Source organism: Triticum dicoccoides, chromosome 3A (genome assembly GCF_002162155.2).
Source record: "Triticum dicoccoides isolate Atlit2015 ecotype Zavitan chromosome 3A, WEW_v2.0, whole genome shotgun sequence".
NCBI lineage: Eukaryota > Viridiplantae > Streptophyta > Magnoliopsida > Poales > Poaceae > Triticum > Triticum dicoccoides.
Window position 1 is genome coordinate 567099315 of NC_041384.1, and position 21545 is coordinate 567120859.

At 44.7% G+C, this 21545-nt stretch overlaps 1 protein-coding gene across 1 annotated transcript; it reads left to right on the forward strand.

Moving 5' to 3' along the window:
- The first annotated feature begins 6346 nt into the window (after positions 1 to 6346).
- On the forward strand, positions 6347 to 11126 carry LOC119269217 (eukaryotic translation initiation factor 3 subunit L-like). The gene is made up of 7 exons (XM_037551010.1): positions 6347 to 6975; positions 7631 to 7962; positions 8597 to 8930; positions 9594 to 9742; positions 9819 to 9912; positions 10440 to 10511; positions 10669 to 11126. Exons 1-7 carry the CDS (start codon positions 6469 to 6471, stop codon positions 10780 to 10782), a joined length of 1602 nt encoding a protein of 533 aa, XP_037406907.1. The 5' UTR covers positions 6347 to 6468; the 3' UTR covers positions 10783 to 11126.
- The last annotated feature ends 10419 nt before the right edge of the window (positions 11127 to 21545 follow it).

The window sequence follows — 21545 nt, forward strand, 5'->3', positions numbered from 1 at the left end:
GGTTTATAGTGATGTGCATTACCGAGAGGGCCCAGAGATACCTCTCCGACAATCGGAGTGACAAATCCTAATCTCGATCTATGCCAACTCAACAAGCACCATCGGAGACACCTATAGAGCACCTTTATAATCACCCAGTTACGTTGTGACGTTTGGTAGCACACAAAGTGTTCCTCTGGTACTCGGGAGCAGAGGAACATGTATAAGTCATGAAGAAAGTAGTAGCAACAAACTAAACGATCATCGTGCTAAGCTAACGGAATGGGTCAAGTCAATCACATCATTCTCTAATAATTTGATCCCGTTAATCAAATGACAACTCATGTCTATGGCTAGGAAACTTAACCATCTTTGATTCGACGAGCTAGTCAAGTAGAGGCTTACTAGTGACACTCTGTTTGTCTATGTATTCACACATGTACTAAGTTTCCGGTTAATACAATTCTAGCATGAATAATAAACATTTATCATGATATAAGGAAATAAATAATAACTTTATTATTGCCTCTAGGGAATATTTCCTTCACTAGGCGTGCCCCCCACACTCGTGGGCCCCTCGCAGCTCCACCGACCTACTTCTTCCTCCTATATATATCCATATACCCCGAAAACATCCAAGGGCACCACGAAACCCTATTTCCACCGGCGCAACCTTCTGTACCCAAGAGATCACATCTTGGGGCCTTTTTCGGAGCTCCGCCAGAGGGGGAATCAATCACGGGGCTTCTACATCAACACCATAGCCTCTCCGATGATGTGTGAGTAGTTTACCTCAGACCTTCGGGTCCATAGTTATTAACTAGATGGCTTCTTCTCTCTCTCTGTATCTCAATACAAAGTTCTCCGCGATCTTCTTAGAGATCTATTCGATGTAACTCTTTTTGCGTTGTGTTTGTCGAGATCCGATGAATTGTGGGTTTATGATCAAGTTTATCTATGAACAATATTTGATTCTTCTCTGAAATCTTATATGTATAATTTAATTATCTTTGCAAGTCTCTTCGAATTATCAGTTTGGTTTGGCCTACTAGATTGATCTTTCTTGCAATGGGAGAATTGCTTAGCTTTGGGTTCAATCTTGCGGTGTCCTTTCCCAGTGGTAGCATGGGCAGCAAGGCACGTATTGTATTGTTGCCATCGAGGATAAAAGGATGGTGTTTATATCATATTGCTTGAGTTTATCCCTCTACATCATGTCATCTTGCTTAATGTGTTACTCTGTTCTTATGAACTTAATACTCTAGATGCATGCTGGATAGCGCTCGATGTGTGGAGTAATAGTAGTAGATGCAGAATCGTTTTGGTCTACTTGTCGCGGACGTGATGCCTATATACATGATCATGCCTAGATATTCTCATAATTATGCACTTTTCTATCAATTGATCGATAGTAATTTGTTCACCCACCGTAATACTTATGCTATCTTGAGAGAAGCCACTCATGAAACCTATGGCCCCCGGGTCTATCTTTTATCATATAAGTTTCCAATCTATTTTATTTCACAGTCTTTACTTTCAATCTATATCATAAAAATACCAAAAATATTTATCTTATTATTATTATCTCTATCAGATCTCACTCTCGTAAGTGACCGTGAAGGGATTGACAACCCCTTTATCGCGTTGGTTGCGAGGTTCTTATTTGTTTGTGTAGGTACGAGGGACTTGCGTGTAGTCTCCTACTGGATTGATACCTTGGTTCACAAAAACTAAGGGAAATACTTACGCTACTTTACTGCATCACCCTTTCCTCTTCAAGGGAAAACCAACCGCGGTGCTCAAGAGGTAGCAATGATGAGTATGACTTGTTATTATGATATCGAGTAGAAGTTGTATGATCGATGATGATGAATAGGACTTGTTATTATGATACCAATGATGAGTTATTTATTATTATGATCAACGATGCATGATGATAAGTTGTTATATGAGCATGATGAGTTATTATATATATATCAGTAGGTGAAATTAATATGGACTAGATTCAAGTGCAGGCAACATGTGGTGCACATCGAAAGTACTACTAATCCAAACTAGATCAAGTTTGGATTAGTAGTACTTTCGACATGTACCACATGTTGCCTCCACTTGAATCTACTCCACGTTCATTTCACCCACTGTTATATATAATAACTAATCATGATCATAAAGTCATATGATGAAAGTACTGTATATAAAACCACAACAAAAATAAGCTGTATTTTCAAAAATATAGGAAAAGTTAGCAGCAGCGCTTTTCGAAAGAAACGCTACTGCTACTTACTATTAGCAGTAGCACTTTTTTGGGGAAATGCTACTGCTAACTAGGTGTAGCAGTAGCATTGGCTAACCAGCGCTACTGCTACCAGTTAGCTGTAGCGCCTTAGTGGCAGCGCTTGTACAAGCGCTACTACTAGCTATAAAACAAGCGCTACTACTAGGGTTTTCCCTAGTAGTGTCCCAACAAAGTACATTACCCTTATCAGGGACATGTTCGGTAATATTGTGACAAGTGTTCGGACAAGTGATGTTGACACTAATGACTTCCCGATTAAGATAGGGCTGCATTAGGGGTCAGTTTTGAGCTATTATCTTTTTGCCTTGGTGATGGATGAGGTCACAAGGAATAAACAAGGAGATATCTCATGGTGTATGCCCTTTGCGGATGATGTTGTCCTAGTTGGCGATAGTCAGACAAGGGTCAATAGGAAGTTAGTTATGGAGACAAACCTTGGAATCGAAAGGTTTTAGGCTTAGTAGAACTAAAACCGAGTATATGAGGCGTGGTTTCAGTACTACTAGGCGCGGGGAGGAGGAGGAGGTTAGTCTTGATGGGCATGTGGTGCCTCAGAAGGACACCTTTCGATATTTGGGGTCAATGCTGCAGAAGGATGGGGTTATTGATGAAGATATGAACCATCGCGTCAAAGCCGGATGGACGAAGTAGCGTCAAGCTTATGGCATTCTCTATGACAAGAAAGTGCCACAAAGGCTAAAAGACAAGCTCTACAGGATGGCGGTTCGACCCGCAATGTTGCCTGGCGCTGAGTGTTAGCGACTAAAAGGCGGCATGTTCAACAGTTAGGTGTGGCGGGGATGCGCTTGTTGAGATGGATGTGTGGCCACACGAGGAAGGATCGAGTCCGGAATGATGATGTACGAGATAGAGTTGGGGTAGCACCAATTGAAGAGAAGCTTGTCCAACATCGTCTGTTATGGTTTGGGCATATTCAGCGCAAGCCTCTAGAAGCTCCAGTGCATAGCGGGCGGCTAAAGCATGCGGATAATGTCAAGAGAGGTCAGGGTAGACCAATTTTGACATGGGAGGAGTCCTTCAAGAGATATTTGAAGGATTGGAGTATCATCAAAGAACTAGCTATGGACAGAGGTGCGTGGAAGTTTGCTATCCATGTGCCAGAACCATGAGTTGGGCGCGAGATCTTATGGGTTTCACCTCTAGCCTACCCCAACTTGTTTGGGACTAAAGGCTTTGTTGTTGTTCTACAAAATACAATTAATGATATATCTTTAACGTAATTAAATATTTCAAAAGTAGTGTATATTCCTAACACGGTAATATTAACATTGTCGTTCGCATGATGAGCTCATCATTATCATGGAGCTTCTCATATACAAAATCACTGACCAAGCATAGTCACTAAATAAAATATTGAATACCATGCAAACAATTGGTCTGCTATCTTTTGTTATGCTATATATGATGGTAAATTCAGTGATATCAACCCGTACTCAATAAGCCACCCAAACCCTTTTCTTAAAGGGAACAATAACCTAAACCTACTAGCAATATTGTGGCCTTACCAATTCCATGTGAAATATGAAGTCACCTAAATTGTGCATCCAGACAAGTGTCAGGATTAAGCAGGAAAATCTCTACACTAATGTGCATAAAACATACCTGGGTCTTTGGATCAACTGCGCCAACTTGCAGCAGGTCAAGGCACTAGTTTTTTCAAGGAGAGGGGCTAATTACAGTGTAAGCTTACGGTTAACAACTATTGATTGATAATTTGGTGGTTGGTAGTACACTAGTACACAACTGGAAAATCCTCTAGACAATTTGATTATTTTGCTGCATTCAAGTATCTTATCTCAAAAGAATGACACGGGTGAATTCTTCAGCAACTGGAAGACCACCCCCACCCCTAGCCCCCATTGCAGTTGCTTAAACAAAGGTTTGCTTAAATTAAGATTGCATGACTTTGTTACAACATTTAGCCCCCACCGTCTTAATTTTCCAGCATGCTATCACTTTTATCTGACCAACAACCTATCATGTTTGTTTTCCTCTGTAAGCTTGCCAAGAAAAAAGAGTAGAAAGTTTTTTCTGTTATTGGCATTAGCTTAGCAGTTGGCAGATCTCCTACTACATCACTATAATAATAACAAAGAGATAGGGCATTGCATGGAAAGAACTGATGAATCGTGCATTGTTGCACCAATCTACCGGGGCCATTTAAAGATGGATCGTTGGGGGTTCCATGTTGCTAAACCTTAACACAAGACATTTTTAGCTACAATTCAAACGGCTAGGTTCAATCCAAACGGCTCGGTTCACAAAGAAACGATCAAAAAAGTCATCTAGCCAATTCGTCGAACACTTGCGATGCGGTGGTGGTGCACCGGTCGACCGGAGTCGTTCTGACCAAATAGGCCGGCAGCGACAAGAGGGAATGACCTGCAGCGGTGTGCAATCAATGTGTGGTGTGGTAGCCGACAAAAAAAGAAGAAGAAAAGAAGCAATCCGATGAATCAACAACAATGCGGTGGCGGTTCACCTAATTCCGGTGACGGAGAGCGGGGCCGGCGGGGAAGGGGGGGTCACCGGGAGTCTCGCTAACGAAAGTGCAGGGGCGGGGGTGACCCGAGGGAGAGACGTGGCTTTTACTTAGCCGCCACACGGTGAAGTAAATTTTTACTTCCTTACGACAGATAAGGGATCGGCCAGGTGCTGATTAGAGGAGTAAAATTAAAACTTTCAACTCCTATAACCGGTTATAAGGGATCGGTTAGAAATGCAGGAGGCATCAGCATCGCTCGCTAACTCTTCTTTCTGTCGCGCCAGGATTCCACCACGCGCGCCCATTTGTGTTAACGCGAGCGCTATTTCTCGCTTTAAGCGAGATGATTATCTTGAAAAATAGAGTAAAAATTGTTGCTCACGCGAGGAGTCGATCCTGGGATCTTCATGTTTCTTCGACACGCGCTAGCCACTACGCCAGCTTCGGCTTTGGGTTCAATAAGTGGGGTGCAACATACTAGAAAAAATGAACTAGTTTACACACAGGTTCATTCTTTTCTTCCTGTTTTTACTGCTTTTTTATTTTTCATTTTTCTACTCCAATTTTTTGGTTTTCTTTTCTCTTCTCTATTTTTTCTTTGGCTTTCTTTTTCTCCTCCTTTTTTTCCTTTTCTTTTTTCTTATGTTTGTTTTCGTTTTTATTCAACATTTTTGTATATGTCGAAATAAATGATCAACATTTTTTTTATACACGTTCAACATTGTCTGAATGCTTATTCAACATTTTTAAAATATTTTTTTGACATTTCAATACTATTCAACATTTCTCAAATACTCGTTCAATATTTTTCAAATACTCGTTCAACATTTTTAATACTTATTCAACAATTTTTAAATACTTGTTCAACATTTTTGTTAATACTTATTCAACATTTTCAAATACTTGTTCAACATTTTTCAAATTCTCATACAACAATTTTTAGTAGTTATTTGACATTTTTCAAATACTTTTTTAACATTTTTAATACTTATTCAAAAATTTCAAATACTTGTTCAACATTTTTCAAATACTTGTGCAACATTTTTATATACTTGTTCAACATTTTTCAAATTTGTTCTTGAAGAGTGTTTTGTGTATAGATATGTAGAATATTTTAGAGTATACAGAAAAATACAAAAATATAGCAAATAACAAGAACAGAAACTGGAAAAAAAAACAAAAAAGGGGCCCATCTGGGCTCCCCGGACTCAAGACGTCGCCCTGTGATCGCTTAAAGCCAGACATACGGGCAACCCTGTGTTAACCAGCCAGGTGTTAATATTTTTGTCTATAAATCTTATCGAAGTTTACAAAGTTTAACTTTGAACAGAGCTAATATACGGAGTAGATAAAAAACGGAGGAAGTATGTTGATTCAGTACAATTTTGTACGAAATCAGCGACAGTTAATCAGGATTGGAGGGAGTAGCATTTGGACAACTGAATTGATTTATCCGTCTACAGTAAAATAAGAGCGAGGAGCTAGCCGAAAAGCCCTCTCTGTGTGCTAGTGGTAAATTTGTTTTCCCACTTTGTCCACACCTCACAGCTGGACACAGCACTCTCCATTTCTCCTGTTCCGCACCAATCGGCAGCCAACACGAGGCCAGAGCCACCCCAAAACCCCCGCAGCAAACTCAGCGAGGATCCCCACCCCTACCTAAGCCCTAGACCCCTCACCGGCGACCATGCCCGCCGCCGCCACCGCCGCCTCCGGGACGGCCGTGGCTTCCTACACCGACTACATCCCCGACTCCGTCAAGAGCTTCGTCTCCGACCTCTACCGCTCCATCCGCGGCGGCGACGTGGTCGGGACCGACAAGCTGTACGAGGGCGACTTCCACCGCCTCTCCGCCCGCGTCTACCGCGACGCGCCCTGGCCGCCCGCCAAGGCCGTCGCGACCTACTGCGACGACGACCACGTCTTCCTCCTCCTCTACAGCGAGCTCACGTCCCGCGACGCCCACGCGCACCTCCCAGGCCTCACCCTCACGCGCCGCGCCGACTCCTGGGACACCTACTGCTCCCTCTTCACCGTCGTCCTCCAGAACGCCCTCACCATGCAGCTGCCCAACCAGTGGCTCTGGGACATGGTCGATGGGTTCGTGTCCCAGTTCCAGACATTCTGCCAGTACCGCACCAAACTCGAGGACAAGACCGAGGAGGAGATCAGCCTACTCCAGCGGTTCGACCAGGTCCGCGCTTACTTATGTCCATTTACTTGTGGGCTTAGAACGAATTGTGGATTGTGGTTCGTGCATGGTAAATAAATGGTATCCTTTGGCGAATTTCAGTTTCTCCTGGCAGTATAGTTTACTGAATGGTACTAGGTTCGTTATTCTCGATGTTTCAGTTAGATTGTGATATTTAGGATGCTGTGGAGCTGGTTCGTGCCTAGAACCGGATATTAATGCCAGTCTCAATTTTATTCAGGAGTTACACTTGAGGTGTCAGATGTGGCTTGTGCTGTGGCAGTTTACTGCATTGCATTGTGTCCCAGTATTATTCGTGAGTTATGTATGTGGATTGTGGTGGCAGAGTTGGTTTTTGCTTGTTAATGGTAGTCACTAGTTCAGTGGATAGTACATACTACTTTGATTACTTATGTGGCGCCTGCACATTGTTTGTTCAATTGTACTCTCAGTTGGTTAAGCTAGTTTTCATGAGTTATTCATAAGTGTTCTGCACAGGTGGTTCTTGCTTTTGATATTGAGTTGTGACTTGTGAGGGGATTCCTTACAATATGTCTATCAGTCATACTTGGTTGGGTGTTTCTAAGGTTACGTCTAGCTTGAATTTTGATGGGTTTTTTTGGTGGTAGTGTTTCCTAACTAATAGTCTTCTTTACAGGCATGGAGTGTGTATGGGGTTTTCAATTACTTGAAGGCACTGGTGGAGAATTCGATGATCAGAGAGGTCCTGGAGAGGGAGGAGCGGCTTGAGCAGTTCAGGATGATGAATGGGTATGAGCACAAGCAGGGTGGGAGCAACGTGTTGAAGATGCTGGGGTACTACAGCATGATTGGGCTGCTGAGGGTGCATTGCCTGATAGGGGATTACCATACTGGGCTGAGGTGCTTGTTGCCTATAGATATTGGCCAGCAGGGTGTCTACACCACTGTGACTGGGAGCTACATTTCCACTATCTACTACTATGGTTTTGCCAACTTCATGATGCGCAGGTGTGTAATACACTAGCTTGAGCATTTTCACCATATATATTTATATTGCATTCTACTAAGACCGAAGTGCACTTATTTTTTATTATGGGATATGATAATTGTAGCCCCTCCACTTTGTACAAATAATGACTGATTGTGTTGTTTCCCCATATGTGACAATTCCATAGGCGGTCCTATTGTTGTGTACTTTAAGCTTGGAGTGAGTTAGCAAAAATGTATAATTGTAGTTTAACATCATGTTGTCTTATGGGTAAAGCCTTTGCTGCAGTTTTTCCTTTTGTGCGTACCGTGTTTACGCTAGTCTATGGTAATTGATTGCCAGTAAATTATTCTTGTTTCCCATGCTCAACTCAAAGTGCTTGATTTTCGTGGGTTTCTGATGAGTAATATTATTACCTGATAAAGTATTCGTGTTTTCTGTGCTTACTCCAAAGTGCTTGGCTATCATTGTTCTTCTAATGAGTGATATCATGCGATCAATAATTTGGAGCATGCTTTTCAGTTGTACAAAGATGAGAATATGTTGCTATGTGGCGTGCAAGTGGCACATGCTATTAGTTGCACTTCAGCATCTTGATATTGTCCAAGCTGGAACTGCTTTTAACTGATTCACCATGTTTCTGGGCTGATCTAGGTATGCTGACGTGATACATCAATTCAACAAAATTCTGCTGTATATCCTGAAGTATAAGCAATACCATGAGAAGTCTCCGCAGTATGACTTTGTGCTGAAGAAGAATGAGCAGATGTATGCACTATTGGCAATCTGCCTCTCATTGTGCCCACAGAACAATCTAATAGCTGAAGATGTTAGCACTGAGCTGAAGGGTAAGTATGGTACTGAAATGGAAGAGATGCTTAGAGGTGATGGTGAGGCACATTATGATGAACTCTTTTCCGTTGCCTGCCCCAAGTTCATTGCTGCATGGCCTCCAGTTTTAAAAGAGCCATTTACAAACTACAACCAGGTATTATCTAAAGCTAATATAGCAACGGTATTCTTCTTTTGTATATATATTTTGTTGTATCCCAGATTGGGTTAGGTACCATGGCGTTTCTAGGCTGGGAACATACAGTGTATCTTTGCTTGTTTATCATCTCCAGGAAGCTGCTAGTTCCATTTTTACTGCATCAGTATATGTTTGCACAACCTTTGTCATTGAAAGGCCAAAGTGATTTAGTAACAGAAGTTTCTATATAAGTACCATGGATTAGAAAAACGAATATAAACCCAGTAAAAATTCTCAGCTGTATTAATCAGTTCACGGTTATATACTTAAGGAGATAAATAGAAACATAAATTGGGCACATATATAGATGAAGTTACACTATTGTAGCCTGTGAACATCTGTTATGAACTTTTTTGTACAACGGAATGTTTTATGTTAATGTATATGTACTGATTCGACCTTAGTACTAAATTCTGACCAGGCAGTTTTTCAGTTTCAACACTATTTTCTGGTTTCTGGCATGGCGCATGTACTCATGGCTTATGAAATTATAGAGAAGTTGCTTCAATTGTATTTCTTTGGCTCAGTGGTTTATGGAATTATAGAGAAGTTGCTTTCTTTGTTTTAGTTTGCAATTTCACTTCTGTTAACAAAACAAGCTCTAAATTGCTTACTGTCCAGGATGTATATCGTCTTCAGTTGAAGCTGTTTCTTGATGAAGTGAAGCAACAGCTATTTCTTGGGGATATCAGAAGCTTTCTAAAAGTGTTTTCAGTGATAACCATTGGCAGACTTGCGCAGCACATGAGATTGGATGAGAACGCTCTAAGGTCTGTATAGTTATTTTTTTTATGTTTTACTGATTATGTTAAGAGTTTTTAGGGATTCTAACTTGTATATGGACAGGGCAATCCTTCTGGCGTACACCCGCAAAACTCATGCCGTTGACAATTACGGAAAGATCACATCCAGTGCAGACTTTGACTTCTATATTGATGAGGTAGCACAATTGTTGTGTACCAACTATGACCTTTTTTTGCCTTCTTATGGACTACCTGTATTCCTTTTTGTTTGTGCATTCATAGACAGAGCCTTTTGTTTAATATTTTTATCAACCTGCTTGGCGAAAAGGAATGCTTATTTTGCTAGCTTCGGAAGTACATCTCCATGCTTGATCTTGATCTGTTGAATTTCCTACGTTTTATGCTTTTAGATTCAGTATATAGGCTTGAAATTGAGCGTATTTTGCATTTAAGCATAAGAATTGTATGATCTTAAACCGAACAATTAGTGCAAAATTGTGTGCATGCCTAAATGGGTTGTTTTTCATGTCTCCAATCGGTTTTATCTACACGAGGACAGCACTCTGGCTGTGTCCGTTTTTTTTTTTTTGGGAACCTTTGTTTTGTCTGCTGTTGAAACGATCGTTGCAATGCAAGCATGATTCATCATCAGTATATTATTACTGCAAGTCTGCACGTGACTGACTACTCCATGTGATTTGTTAAATCCATTTGGTTAATGCAGGAAACAATTCATGCTACTGAATCCAAGTCAAGCAAGCACCACCATGATTACTTTTTGACGCATATTTCGAAGGTATCCTAAGATCTGTAGCCTTTCTTTCCTCTGTCGATAGTCTACATTGCGTTTCCTTGGACACTTCCTGTGTTCCTTTTGTTTGGTGCTTAGCCCTAGAATAGCTGTCTCTGTGATATCCATATAATCTAACTATCTTTATCATCATCTCCAACAGCTTGAGGAAGTGATGGGCGAGTTGAGTGAGGTACAGCTAGCTGAGCCTGCAATTTCCCCGGGTGAAGAAGCTTGCATGCTTCCTTCTTACGACGGGGCGCACTGGCACTGCTGATGGTTAATGCAAAAGATTTTGTTGCCGTATCGAGCGATCCTTTTTGTCTCCTGTGAACGAAATCCTCGCCAACTAGAAGGTTACGACTTCATTAACGATGCTAACTCTTTCAGCCATGTATCGGAATGGCAAGTTCTGCTCATGAACACTGTTTCTGGGCTGTAGAATCTACACATCCAAATGGTTATGATGATGCCAGTGTCTCCGTGTCACAACTGTCACGTTGAAATGGTTGTGATGTTGATCGAAAAACGTCTAAATGGCGGTGATGTAAATCTAAAGAATGGTTTCAGTGCATGGTTTATATGGCGTTGTCGCCTATGGATGTGGTGTGTTTTTCTCTATTCCATTGATATCTTTCTTTTGGACGCCCTGTTCTAGCGTGTACCGGCCGGGCGCAAATGTGCATCCGTGTCGAATACGAGAAGAGGAATAGGGCAGGTAGATCCGCCTTGGATCTCTTGATCGTCCATCGTATCCGTTTTTTTTCTTTTTTTTTCTGAAAAGAAGGGTTTGTCCCAGCCTCTGCATCTGAACGATGCATCCTATTCCTATCGTATCAGTTGGCTCCAGTTACTACTTACTAGAATATTTTTGAATTTTTGTGAGGGTATAGCCTGCTTCTTTTTATCTTGTCCAGCCGTCGGCCATCTCAGTTTACATCTCCTGTTGCACGAGCAAGTTCGATAGCGGTACGGGGACTGTCCCTGTTTTCCATTTGGTCTCGTACCCACGTGTTCTCATCTGTATAAATGCAAGTAAGAGTACGCCGCCCAAAGCATCACTCGAGGACATCGCAGTTACGCAAGACGGCAAGAAGAGCGGCCAAAGTTTCAGGCTCAATCTCGTCTTCCAGAACCAAATACTTGTGCCTTCGTAGCCTCGCAGAGGGAAGGCTGACAAACTCGCTCGATCGCCGTCGACATTTGCTGGCCACGCTGTCAGCTAGTTCAGCGGCCAGCAGGGCCACCATCGAGCTTACTTTTTTTAGTTTTCGAAGGAAAACCATCGTGCTTACATGGCCACGGACCCTGAGGCCTGTAGATGCTTGACGTGACCTCGGCCCGATGCGAGCCGTACGTGCTACCGTGCTCAGGTTTACTTTAGTCCCATACCGCTAGAGCTGAACGGTCTCTCCCTAATTAAAGGAACCTGCGCTGGTGCTCGTATTGCCTCCTCGGAGGCACCTGCCTGACCCTAACCCAGTTTGTCTGTCTTTACCAAACCATAGGACTTAAAACACGACCTATTTTCATTGAAGTTCAGACATAATTTTACATAAAAAGGTTGATATTTTGACCATTTATACTAAAAACTAAAAACAATAATGCTAAACCCCGTACGGGACAACCACCTCCTACGTGTGGCTGCCCTGCCTTGCCGCACCGTCATCGTCGTCCTTCCAGCGGTGGAAGGGCGTCGGATGGCCACAACAACCTTGTCCGGTGGTTGCTCCTCCTCAGACCCGACAACCCTCGAGCCCGAGGGACCGCCACAACCGCCGCCTCTGAGGTAGTGGAGGCTGCGTCTCCGCATCTTTGTCATCGCGGGGGGCAACTCCTCCTTGACGCGGCGGCGACACGGGCCCATCAATGCGGACGTGCCGAATGTGTGGCGGCGGTGGTGCGGGCTCCTCCTTGACGCGTCGTTTGATATGGATGGCGCGGTTGTGGGGCGGGGAGGGGGGGTTCCTCCTTGACCCGCCGAAGTGGGGCGCCGACTCCTGCTTCACGCGGTAGCACGGTGCAGACGGTGGCTCCTCATTGACACGCGCCGGCGATGATGGCGCCGGGCCCATCTGACGGAACGATCTCTCCTTTGATCTCCATCTGACGGACGAATTCTTCGTCTATCACAGTAGCCTCCGCGAGGAGGCGGTGTCGCTACTGCGGCATCTAGTCGTCCTCGTTGCAACAATCTCCTCCTTATCGGAGGAGTCGGCTGTTGTGGATGCCGAGGGGCCCGGAGAGTGAGGGCGGCAGTGCCAAGATCCGCCTCGTGAAGAATTGCCACCGCCTCCGACTGCCGGCACGAAGAACCATGACTTCGGCATCGGCACTGGAGTTGGAGAGGCTCTGATAGGAGGGTGGGCTCGGAGAGGACGAAGTGCGGATGTGCATCACCGGCGGACGGCTTAAATAGCCGTGGCAAGCCGATGCGAAGGGCCGGTCAGCCCGCTTCAATACGGCGCAGCGGCCGGATTTAATTCTCGGGATGCAGCGTCCGCATAGAAGCGTGACGCCTAAGAGGCCGCGTCCGCTAGTGTCGCCCTCATGTCTGGTCACATCACGCGACATCAATGCCTGCCGCTCCATGCTTTGGGCCGACATGAATGCGGTGCCTCAAGTGGTGCGAGTGTTCGACGAAAAAACCCAGGAAAGGCGTGTGAGATTTTTGGGTGCGCCACGGTCGTTAGAAGCGGGCACGGCGGCGGTCCGGGTGCCTGCAAAGCCCCCCTTCCCCCTGTTTGTCTCAGGTTTATGGGAAAAAGTGCGTCCGGACCGATCGATGGATCGATGCAGCCCCGTCTTGGATGGCAAAACTTATTTGAACGGTTGTAGGCGGTTTAAAGGTCCGCGATGGAGATGCCACTCCCTCCATTTCTATATATAAGCCTTTTTAGAGATTTCAATATGGGCTACATACGGATGTATATAAACATATTTTAGAATGTAGATCATTCATTTTTTATCTATATTGAAATCTTTGAAAGGTCTTATATTTATTTAGAAACGGAGGGAGTATATAGTATTTCCGTATCAAATGGCGAACTGAAGCCAACATTAACCAACAAGGTCTGGCAGGAAAAAAAGGTCGGCAAACTTTGGCTGGTGCGTGGAGAGCGAGCACCTCCTTATTCGTACTACATACAACTATGTGTGTTAAGCAGCAGACGCGTCGAGGCAGACCCACTGGACAAGAAAGATCTTTTCGCAGTTGATGTTGGGATTGAAGCCCAGGAAATCCTCCTGGGCCAGACCGGCGCCGTCCGCGATGGAGGAGCAGGTGTCGCCCGTCTGCACCGCGTTCACCTTGTTGCACGCCAGCGCCAGCACCGCCTTCACCGCATACCCTGCGAAACGCATGCACATTTGGCCGCTGCTACACATGCAGATCAACTGGAGCATGCTGATCGGTTGACATGACGTACCTCGGCTAACGCTGTGGCGTTGCACCTGCACGGTAATCCTGCCATCGGCGAGAGTGACCGCCACGAGCAGGGACGTGATCAGGAGAGCGGCGACTCCGTGGTTGGCCATTGCAGCTGCATGCTGTCGACGCGAAGGAAGGTTTGAACTTTAGTTATTAGGCTCTGCTTGCGGTGGTGATGATGGGGAGAGTGTCACATTCCTAGTTCTGGTATGACCTAGGTTAGCTTTCACGTTGCATTATGTTTAAATTTCATTGAAATTTGAAATGGGGATCTGTGAAACCCTTAGAATCATTTCTGAAAATAACCCAAGTAAAAGTTGCTCCAAAAAGGTCCAAGAAAAATGTTCATGTTGCTCTTTAAAAATATTGGTCAGAGGTAAAATTCAAACCAACATTTTCAGGAGCTCATAAGTATTTATCTTGGACATTTGGAATTAATGCAGTAATTATTTGCTTTGAATATATATTATTATATACATAAAATATTGTCCAAAAATTATGCCAGTAGTTGAGGAGCTCAGGAATAATACCACTAGCCCATGCAAAAATTGGCATAAGTAAATAAAATGATTTAGTATTTTTACTAAATCAAAACAAATGTCAGAAAAATAGAAAAGAAAAACAAAAGGGAAATACTTACCTGGACCTTACCTGCAGCCTGGCAGCCCAGTGGCCCATCAGGCCGGCCCAGCTGACTGGCGCTGCCAGTCGTCCTCCTCCTCGAGCCAGAAGGACGAGCACGCGCGCGCGCCCGAGAGCACCACGCCACCAGGGCGTCTGCCTGTGTCCCCAGGCCAGCTCGACACCGTGGCCGACCTCCTTGGTGCCGTCCCGATCGCTCTGACTCCCCCTTACTCTCTCCGTGTCCATCCCCCTCCTCTGATCTCTCTGCGCAGCACCACCGGACGCCATCATCGTTGCCGCTCGCCGCTGCCGCGGCCACAGCCATCTCCTCACCCCTCTGTCGTGTCCACCAGCACCGCCGTTGAGCTCCGCCTCCCCAAGCCGAAGGAATCAAGCCCGGACGCCCTGCATCGCCTCCACGCCATCGTCTTCAACCTCGGGTTGACCGAGATCGCCGTCGCCCATACGTCGCCATCAGGCCGCCCCCGAGCTCACCGTCTCCTTCATACGAACCGCCGTGAGCCCCTGCCTCTTTCCCCTCTCCCCCCGTGCTCTTCTCCTCGACATAGCCGCCGCTTCGCCGACGACCGAATCGCGCCGCCGCTTGAGCCCCTCACCGTCGTGGCCACAGTCACCGTAGCCCCCAACCGAGCACACCCACGTGCTCACCGCACCACGCAGAGGCCGTAGGTGCTATGCCTGCATCGCCACGCCCACTGCAGCTTCGAACCCGAGCTCGACCGAACTCCGGCCGCCGCGGACTTGCTCACCGTCGTGGGCTCCGGCCACCATAGGCCCGGCCTCCACCACCATTAGACGCGCGCCTGCAAGAGCTCTCCAATGAGCCCAAGAACAGCCTCGCACGTGCCCTGTGGGCGTTTTCCGAGCCGCACCGCCGTCTCGGGCCTCGCCGGCGTCGAGTCGCCGGCGGGTTTGACCCGCTGACCGGGGTTTACCCTCCCCCTTGTGTCACTGACGCGTGGGCCACCCCCCTGACATCTTTAGTTAGTATTAGATTAACACTAATTAACCTAGGTTAGTTACCTAGTTAGTCACTGACCAGTGGGTCCGGCGCCCACTAATCCTAATTAGACTAAATAAACCCCATGTTAACTAACTGAGTCACTGACGTGTGGACCCCACACGTCAGGTTTGACTTGGTCAGCGCCTTTGACCTGCTGACGCAATGCTGCTGTCATGCTGACGCAATATATCATTTTCTGTATTAAAATAAATTAGGAAATTCCAGAGAATGATATAAACTTCAAAAATTCATAGAAATTCAACCGTAGCTCAGATTGAAATAATTTATATATGAAAAATTATCAGAAAAATTCAATCTATCCATCTGTACCAGTTTCATGCATGTCAAACCAAATTATACCTACTGTATAAGCGAAACACTAAAATGGCTTATATAAAGAGCTTATTTTAGAGATGCATTTGAATCTTTGGTTCAAATGGATTTCATCCAAATAAAAAGACAGTTGCATTAGCTCAATCAGCATCACATATTCATGCCATGATCATGCATCATATTGTTGCATATGCTTGTCTTTGATTATCGACACCGTTCCTTCTCGATAGGTCCTGCTCCGGAGACCGATCCAGAGTACCTGTCAGAGGAGTAGTGCCCCCCTGTTGATCTACCAGGCAAGCAAACCCCCTTGTTCATTCCGATACAATCCTACTCTCTCGCTCCTGCTCTCATTTATTGCATTAGGACAACAACGATTCAACTGTTACTTTATGCTGCGGTAGTTGAACCCATTCCTCTGCATGACCTGTCATTGCCACAGTAAATAGTTAAAACCCACTAGCATGTGTAGGAGTTGATTAAGCCATGTTGTGTTCTTGCCATGCCATGCCTGCTATTGCTTAGAGTTGTGTCAGGTCTGATTCATCGGGAATGAATTAGAGTGGTACGATATGTTTTGGTGCTGAGAGTTAAGCGTATGAACACGATTTGATAAAGGTAGCGGTGAGAGGCCATGTAGGAGTACATGGTGGGCTGTCTCACTGGAACCGTCCTTAAGCACTGAGTTCTGTGTATGTTGTCCAATGACTAGTTACTACCACACATTGGAATGCTTAAGTGCCCCTCTCGACTTATTAGCCAACTTGATCTCTGCCCAGGAGTCGCAAATAGTTTCTGGTGTTTGTAGGTAGTGTTAGTAGTCTACCAAGTGGCACCCGGCCAGGTGGGCTTGAGACAGACTAGGCACAAGTGGCACGGTGTACCAAGCGTAGATCCATCCGGCGAGGTGGGCTTGGGAACCCTGCACATATCGTTTGGGGTCGTGAGCGACACCCTGGCCGGATCTCCTTGCGGATGGAACCCAAATAGGCAATAAACATGGACTAGAGTCTTGTGTGGTTAGTCAGGTCGTGGCCGACACCCTCGCCAGGCTTCCGCTTGAAGGTTGCCGAGGTACATGATGTGTACATGGTGATAAGTGGTGAGAGCGTGTGTGAAGAAGTACACCCCTGCAGGGTTATCATGATCTATTCGAATAGCCGTGTTCTCGGTTATGGACTTCTTGGATGCTTACGTGGTACATAGACAACTTAAAATGGATATACTCTAAAATGCTCAAGACAAGTGTGAGTGCTATGGATGGCCTTCTCGTAAGAAGACGAGGATGAATCCATAGTGGTGTATTGATGTGGTGATTAGTGGACTCGTGTGCGCTGCCTCACCTCAAAGAAGTTTCTCGTTGTCGTAGAACAGGATAGCCACTGAGTCAAAGCTGGCTTGCTGCAACTAAACCCCACATTACCTTCTTGATACAAATGCATGTATGATAGGATCTGATGTAAGTCTTGCTGAGTACCTTTGTACTCACGTTTGTTTTATTTATGTTTTGCAGGTGAGACATCTGTCTCACTAGTAGTACCGCTTGGACTTCGACGAGTAGCTTGCACCTCAGCCACGATCTTGTGCCCTTGGGAGGGACTTGTAGATAGTCAGGCCTCTTAGCCTCTTCCTTTGTAGTTGTCTGTACCCAGACATGTAATGCTTCCCTTGCTTGTATGCTCTGAATGATGGGTCATGTGCCCCCTGTTTGTATTTTATGCTATGTGGCTCTTCTGAGCCTTTATTTATATGAGTTTGCGTTATATTGTGATGTCATGTTGTACATCACATACTTGCATGTTATGCGTATGTGTGACGTGTATTGTTATGTGTGAGATCCGACAATCTAGTTGTTTATTCTTGACAGTCTTTCTTATGGGGAAATGTAGTCTAGTGCTTCCTTGAGGCATAGTAGTCCGCTACAGCCCGTTCATCTGAGTCCTGCTAGCCCAGCACTACTGCTCAGGACACTTGACTGGCCGGCATGTGCTTCACTTCGTTCCTGTGTCTGTCCCTTCGGGGAAATGTCACGCGGTGACATCCGGAGTCCTGCCTAGCCTGCTACAGCCCGGATTCATACGCTGTTGACCGACATGCTCGATGTGAATCATGTATGCCTGTCCCCATGGGTTAGTGCCGCTTTGGGTTCACGACTAGCCATGTCGGCTTGGGTTCTCTGTCATATGGATGCTAGTGACACAATCATATACGTGAGCCAAAAGACGCAAACGGTCCCGGGCCAGAGTAAGGGGGCACCTGTGGGAATACCGTGCGTAAAGCCGCAAAGTGATATGAGGTGTTACCGGCTAGATCGATGTGACTTGAAATCGGGTCCCGACAAAAAATAAGTAGTGATGGAGGTGCACGAAAGATCGACTAGCCTCCTTTATTCATAGTAGCAGCAACCAATGATGCGTTAAAGAGACCCACTGCTCAACGACACCGGTTGATGTTGGGGGTCAAAATACAACAGTGTGTGTTAAGCAGCAGATGCGTCAAGGCAGACCCACTGACCAAGGAAGATCTTGACGCAGTTGATGTTGGGGTTGAAGCCCAGGAAATCCTCCTGGGCCAGACCGGCGCCGTCCGCGATGGAGGAGCAGGTGTCGCCCGACTGCACCGCGTTCACCTTGTTGCAGGTCAGCGCTGGCACCGCCTTCGCCGCATAGCCTGCAAAACGCACAGACACGCACGCGTCCAAAGGGTCAGAGCCATGTGTGCAACATAGCATGCGGTCGTGCGAGTGCATGGGTGGACAAGCCGGTTGACATGGACGTACCTCCGTTAACGCTGTGGCGCTGCACCTGCAAGGTGACCCTGGCGTCGGCGAGGGTGACCGCGACCACGAGAAGGGACGCGATCAGGAGAGCGGCGGCTCCGTGGTTCTTCGCCATTGCAGATGCAGGTGCTCCGGACGCGAAGGAAGGATAAACTGTATTAGATTTTGCTTGCGGTGGTGATGACTGACGGGAGGCCAGAGGCCTACTCCTTGCCTTTTTATAGCGTGATGGCAAGGTTGATAATGTAAGAAGCATGCAACAAAAAAGAAACATGCTGGGGGCCTTGGAAACTGCGTCCAGAGTGTGGATGGTATGGACATGTCGTTGAGGCCATTTGTAAGCCGGCCAATGGTTCCGTCATTTGGTCATCCATGACCAAGTGAACGCAGGAAGGGTTTATGATTCCTATGAAACTGGATTGGCATGTTTATACAGCTTGATCAATTATTCGTTCGCTATTACTTTTGGCAACTGATTTTATTTTTTTCAAGCGCCAGTGTCCTTCTTCACACTCACACAGCCCTCTAGGAACTCTTTTTCTTTTTTTGAGAATTGCCCTCTAGGAACTCTAGCAGGCTTAAGTCAGCCCCACAAAAATGCCATTACTAACTGAGGCCTGCTTCAGTACAAACTCCCATCCCCCTCTAAACGTATAAAGGGCAATATAGAACTTTGACAAATTATAGCCACTTTCTTTGTATGATGGGTCGTCCGCTGGAACGTATACGTCGTAGGTTTGGGGGAAGCGTCAAATAGGAGGCCGCATGACTAGGCCGGCCCATTGTCACACGCGGAAACAAAGAAAAGTTCACCAAAACTGAATGGCAGTGTGAGAGATCAAACAATGTAACTCCCGCTGCTGATCGCTCGTCTCTAGCTACATGAACTGATAAGATTCAGTGTCAAACTAGGAAACACAGACTACAAGAATTACCCTCAACGACCTGTTTACTATAGCAAACTGTCTTTTCCCACTATTTCATTTTCTTTTTCCTGTTTTTTGTTTCTTTTTCATTTTTCATTTTTCCTTTTTCACTTCTTCAAAAAATGCTCGCGGTTTTAAAATTTTGTTCCAAATTTTAAAAATGTTCGCCTTTTCAATTTTTCTTCATAAAATACAAATATTTACATATTAAAAAAAATCAAAAACATGTTTGTATCTTTCAAACTTGCTCAAAATGTTAAACACAAACATTTTTTAAAAAAGAGCAAAAAATCGAACACAAACACTTTTTGAATTTTTTTCAACTGTTTTTGAAAAACACTAACAAACGTGCAATTTCAAAACAAAACTGAAAAATAAGAACCAAAAAAAATAAACCATTTTTTAATATCCCCTAATTGTGTTTGTATTTGTGTAGAAAAAAATGAAAACTGGAACGTTTCTGAAATTTCAAACAAATTTTGAAAGCACGAAGATTATTTGAAACTCCCCAAAAAATTTCAAATTTGTGGATTTAAAAAAAAGGGTACATCTTTTGAATAGTGAAGAAATTTTGGAAATAGAGAAAATTTTAAAATGCAAAAGAGAACATTTTTTTTGGATTTGTGAACAATTGTCGAATTCTGAATAGAGTTTGACAACTCGAACATTTTTTCCAAATTTACGAACATATTTCAGGCAACATTTGTGTCCGGGTAGGTCAGAAGGCTCCGTTTGAGAACACGTTATTTCTCTACATCCGTCAAATGACCCTATTTTTTTCATTGGCTTGTATGACCAATTCAAAGCACCATATCAAGTTGTTTTGGTTTTCGACATTCTGCATTTTCTAGGGTATTCTCGGTCAAAAAAGGTCAATAAATGGTCGGACGTGTCGCAACTTGCAAACGGTCTCGGAAATCGTTCAAACCTATCATGAATGCCTACCATGGGGCATGCACACTTGCTTGCAAAAGTTGAGGTCATTTCAAAAACGGTGTCGGAAGTCGTTCAAACCAGGCATGTATGTCTTAAATGGATAGTGTTCCAGTCCTGAGATTGCAAAAGTTGAGATCAGTCATGAGACTTCCAGAAAAAATTACCATATTCAACAGAGAGTGTTCGGGTACGCTAGAAGGGTCGGTTCGGGAGCACCTCATTTCTCGACATCCCGTAAATGGCCCGAATGTTTTTCATGGCCTTGCATGACCAATTTAGGGCACAATGCCACTTGTTTGGGTTTTTTGACAAGTTTTGCGTTTTCTGGAGTTTTCTTGATTAAAAAATACCGATAAATGGTCGGACGTGTCGCAACTTATATACGATGTCGAAAGTAGATCAAAAGGCATGGATACCTACCATGGGCATGCCCATGCAAAAAGTTGGGGTCATTTAAAAATGTTCAAAAATAAACCATGTTCAACAAAGGATGTTCGCGTAGGCCAAAATCGTAAGTTTGAAAGCACGTTGTTTTCTGTCATCCGTCAAATGGCCCTAATTTTTGCCACTAGTTTTTATGACCAATTCAAGGCAACACGCCAAGTTGTTTGAATTTTTGAAAAGTTTTGCATTTTCTGACGTCTTCTCGATGAAAAGGGGTCGATAAATGGTCGAATGTGTCGCAAAGTACAAACAGTGTCAGAAGTCATTCAAACCTGGCATGTATGCCTCATATATCCGTGCTAGGCTGTTGCAAGAAGTTAAAGTCATTTATCCATTAGAGAACAATTGTCTACAACACTAAATATAATGACGGAGGCCCTCAGTGATAAATATTTTGGCTTGCGAGTAAATGTGGGTGTAGATAAAACAGACTGTTTTCAATTTTTGATTGAACGAATTGTCAAAAAAATTAGTGGCTGGAAGGAAAAATTATTGTCTGCCGAGGAAAAGGAGATCCTGCTCAAGGTTGTGATCCAAGCCATAC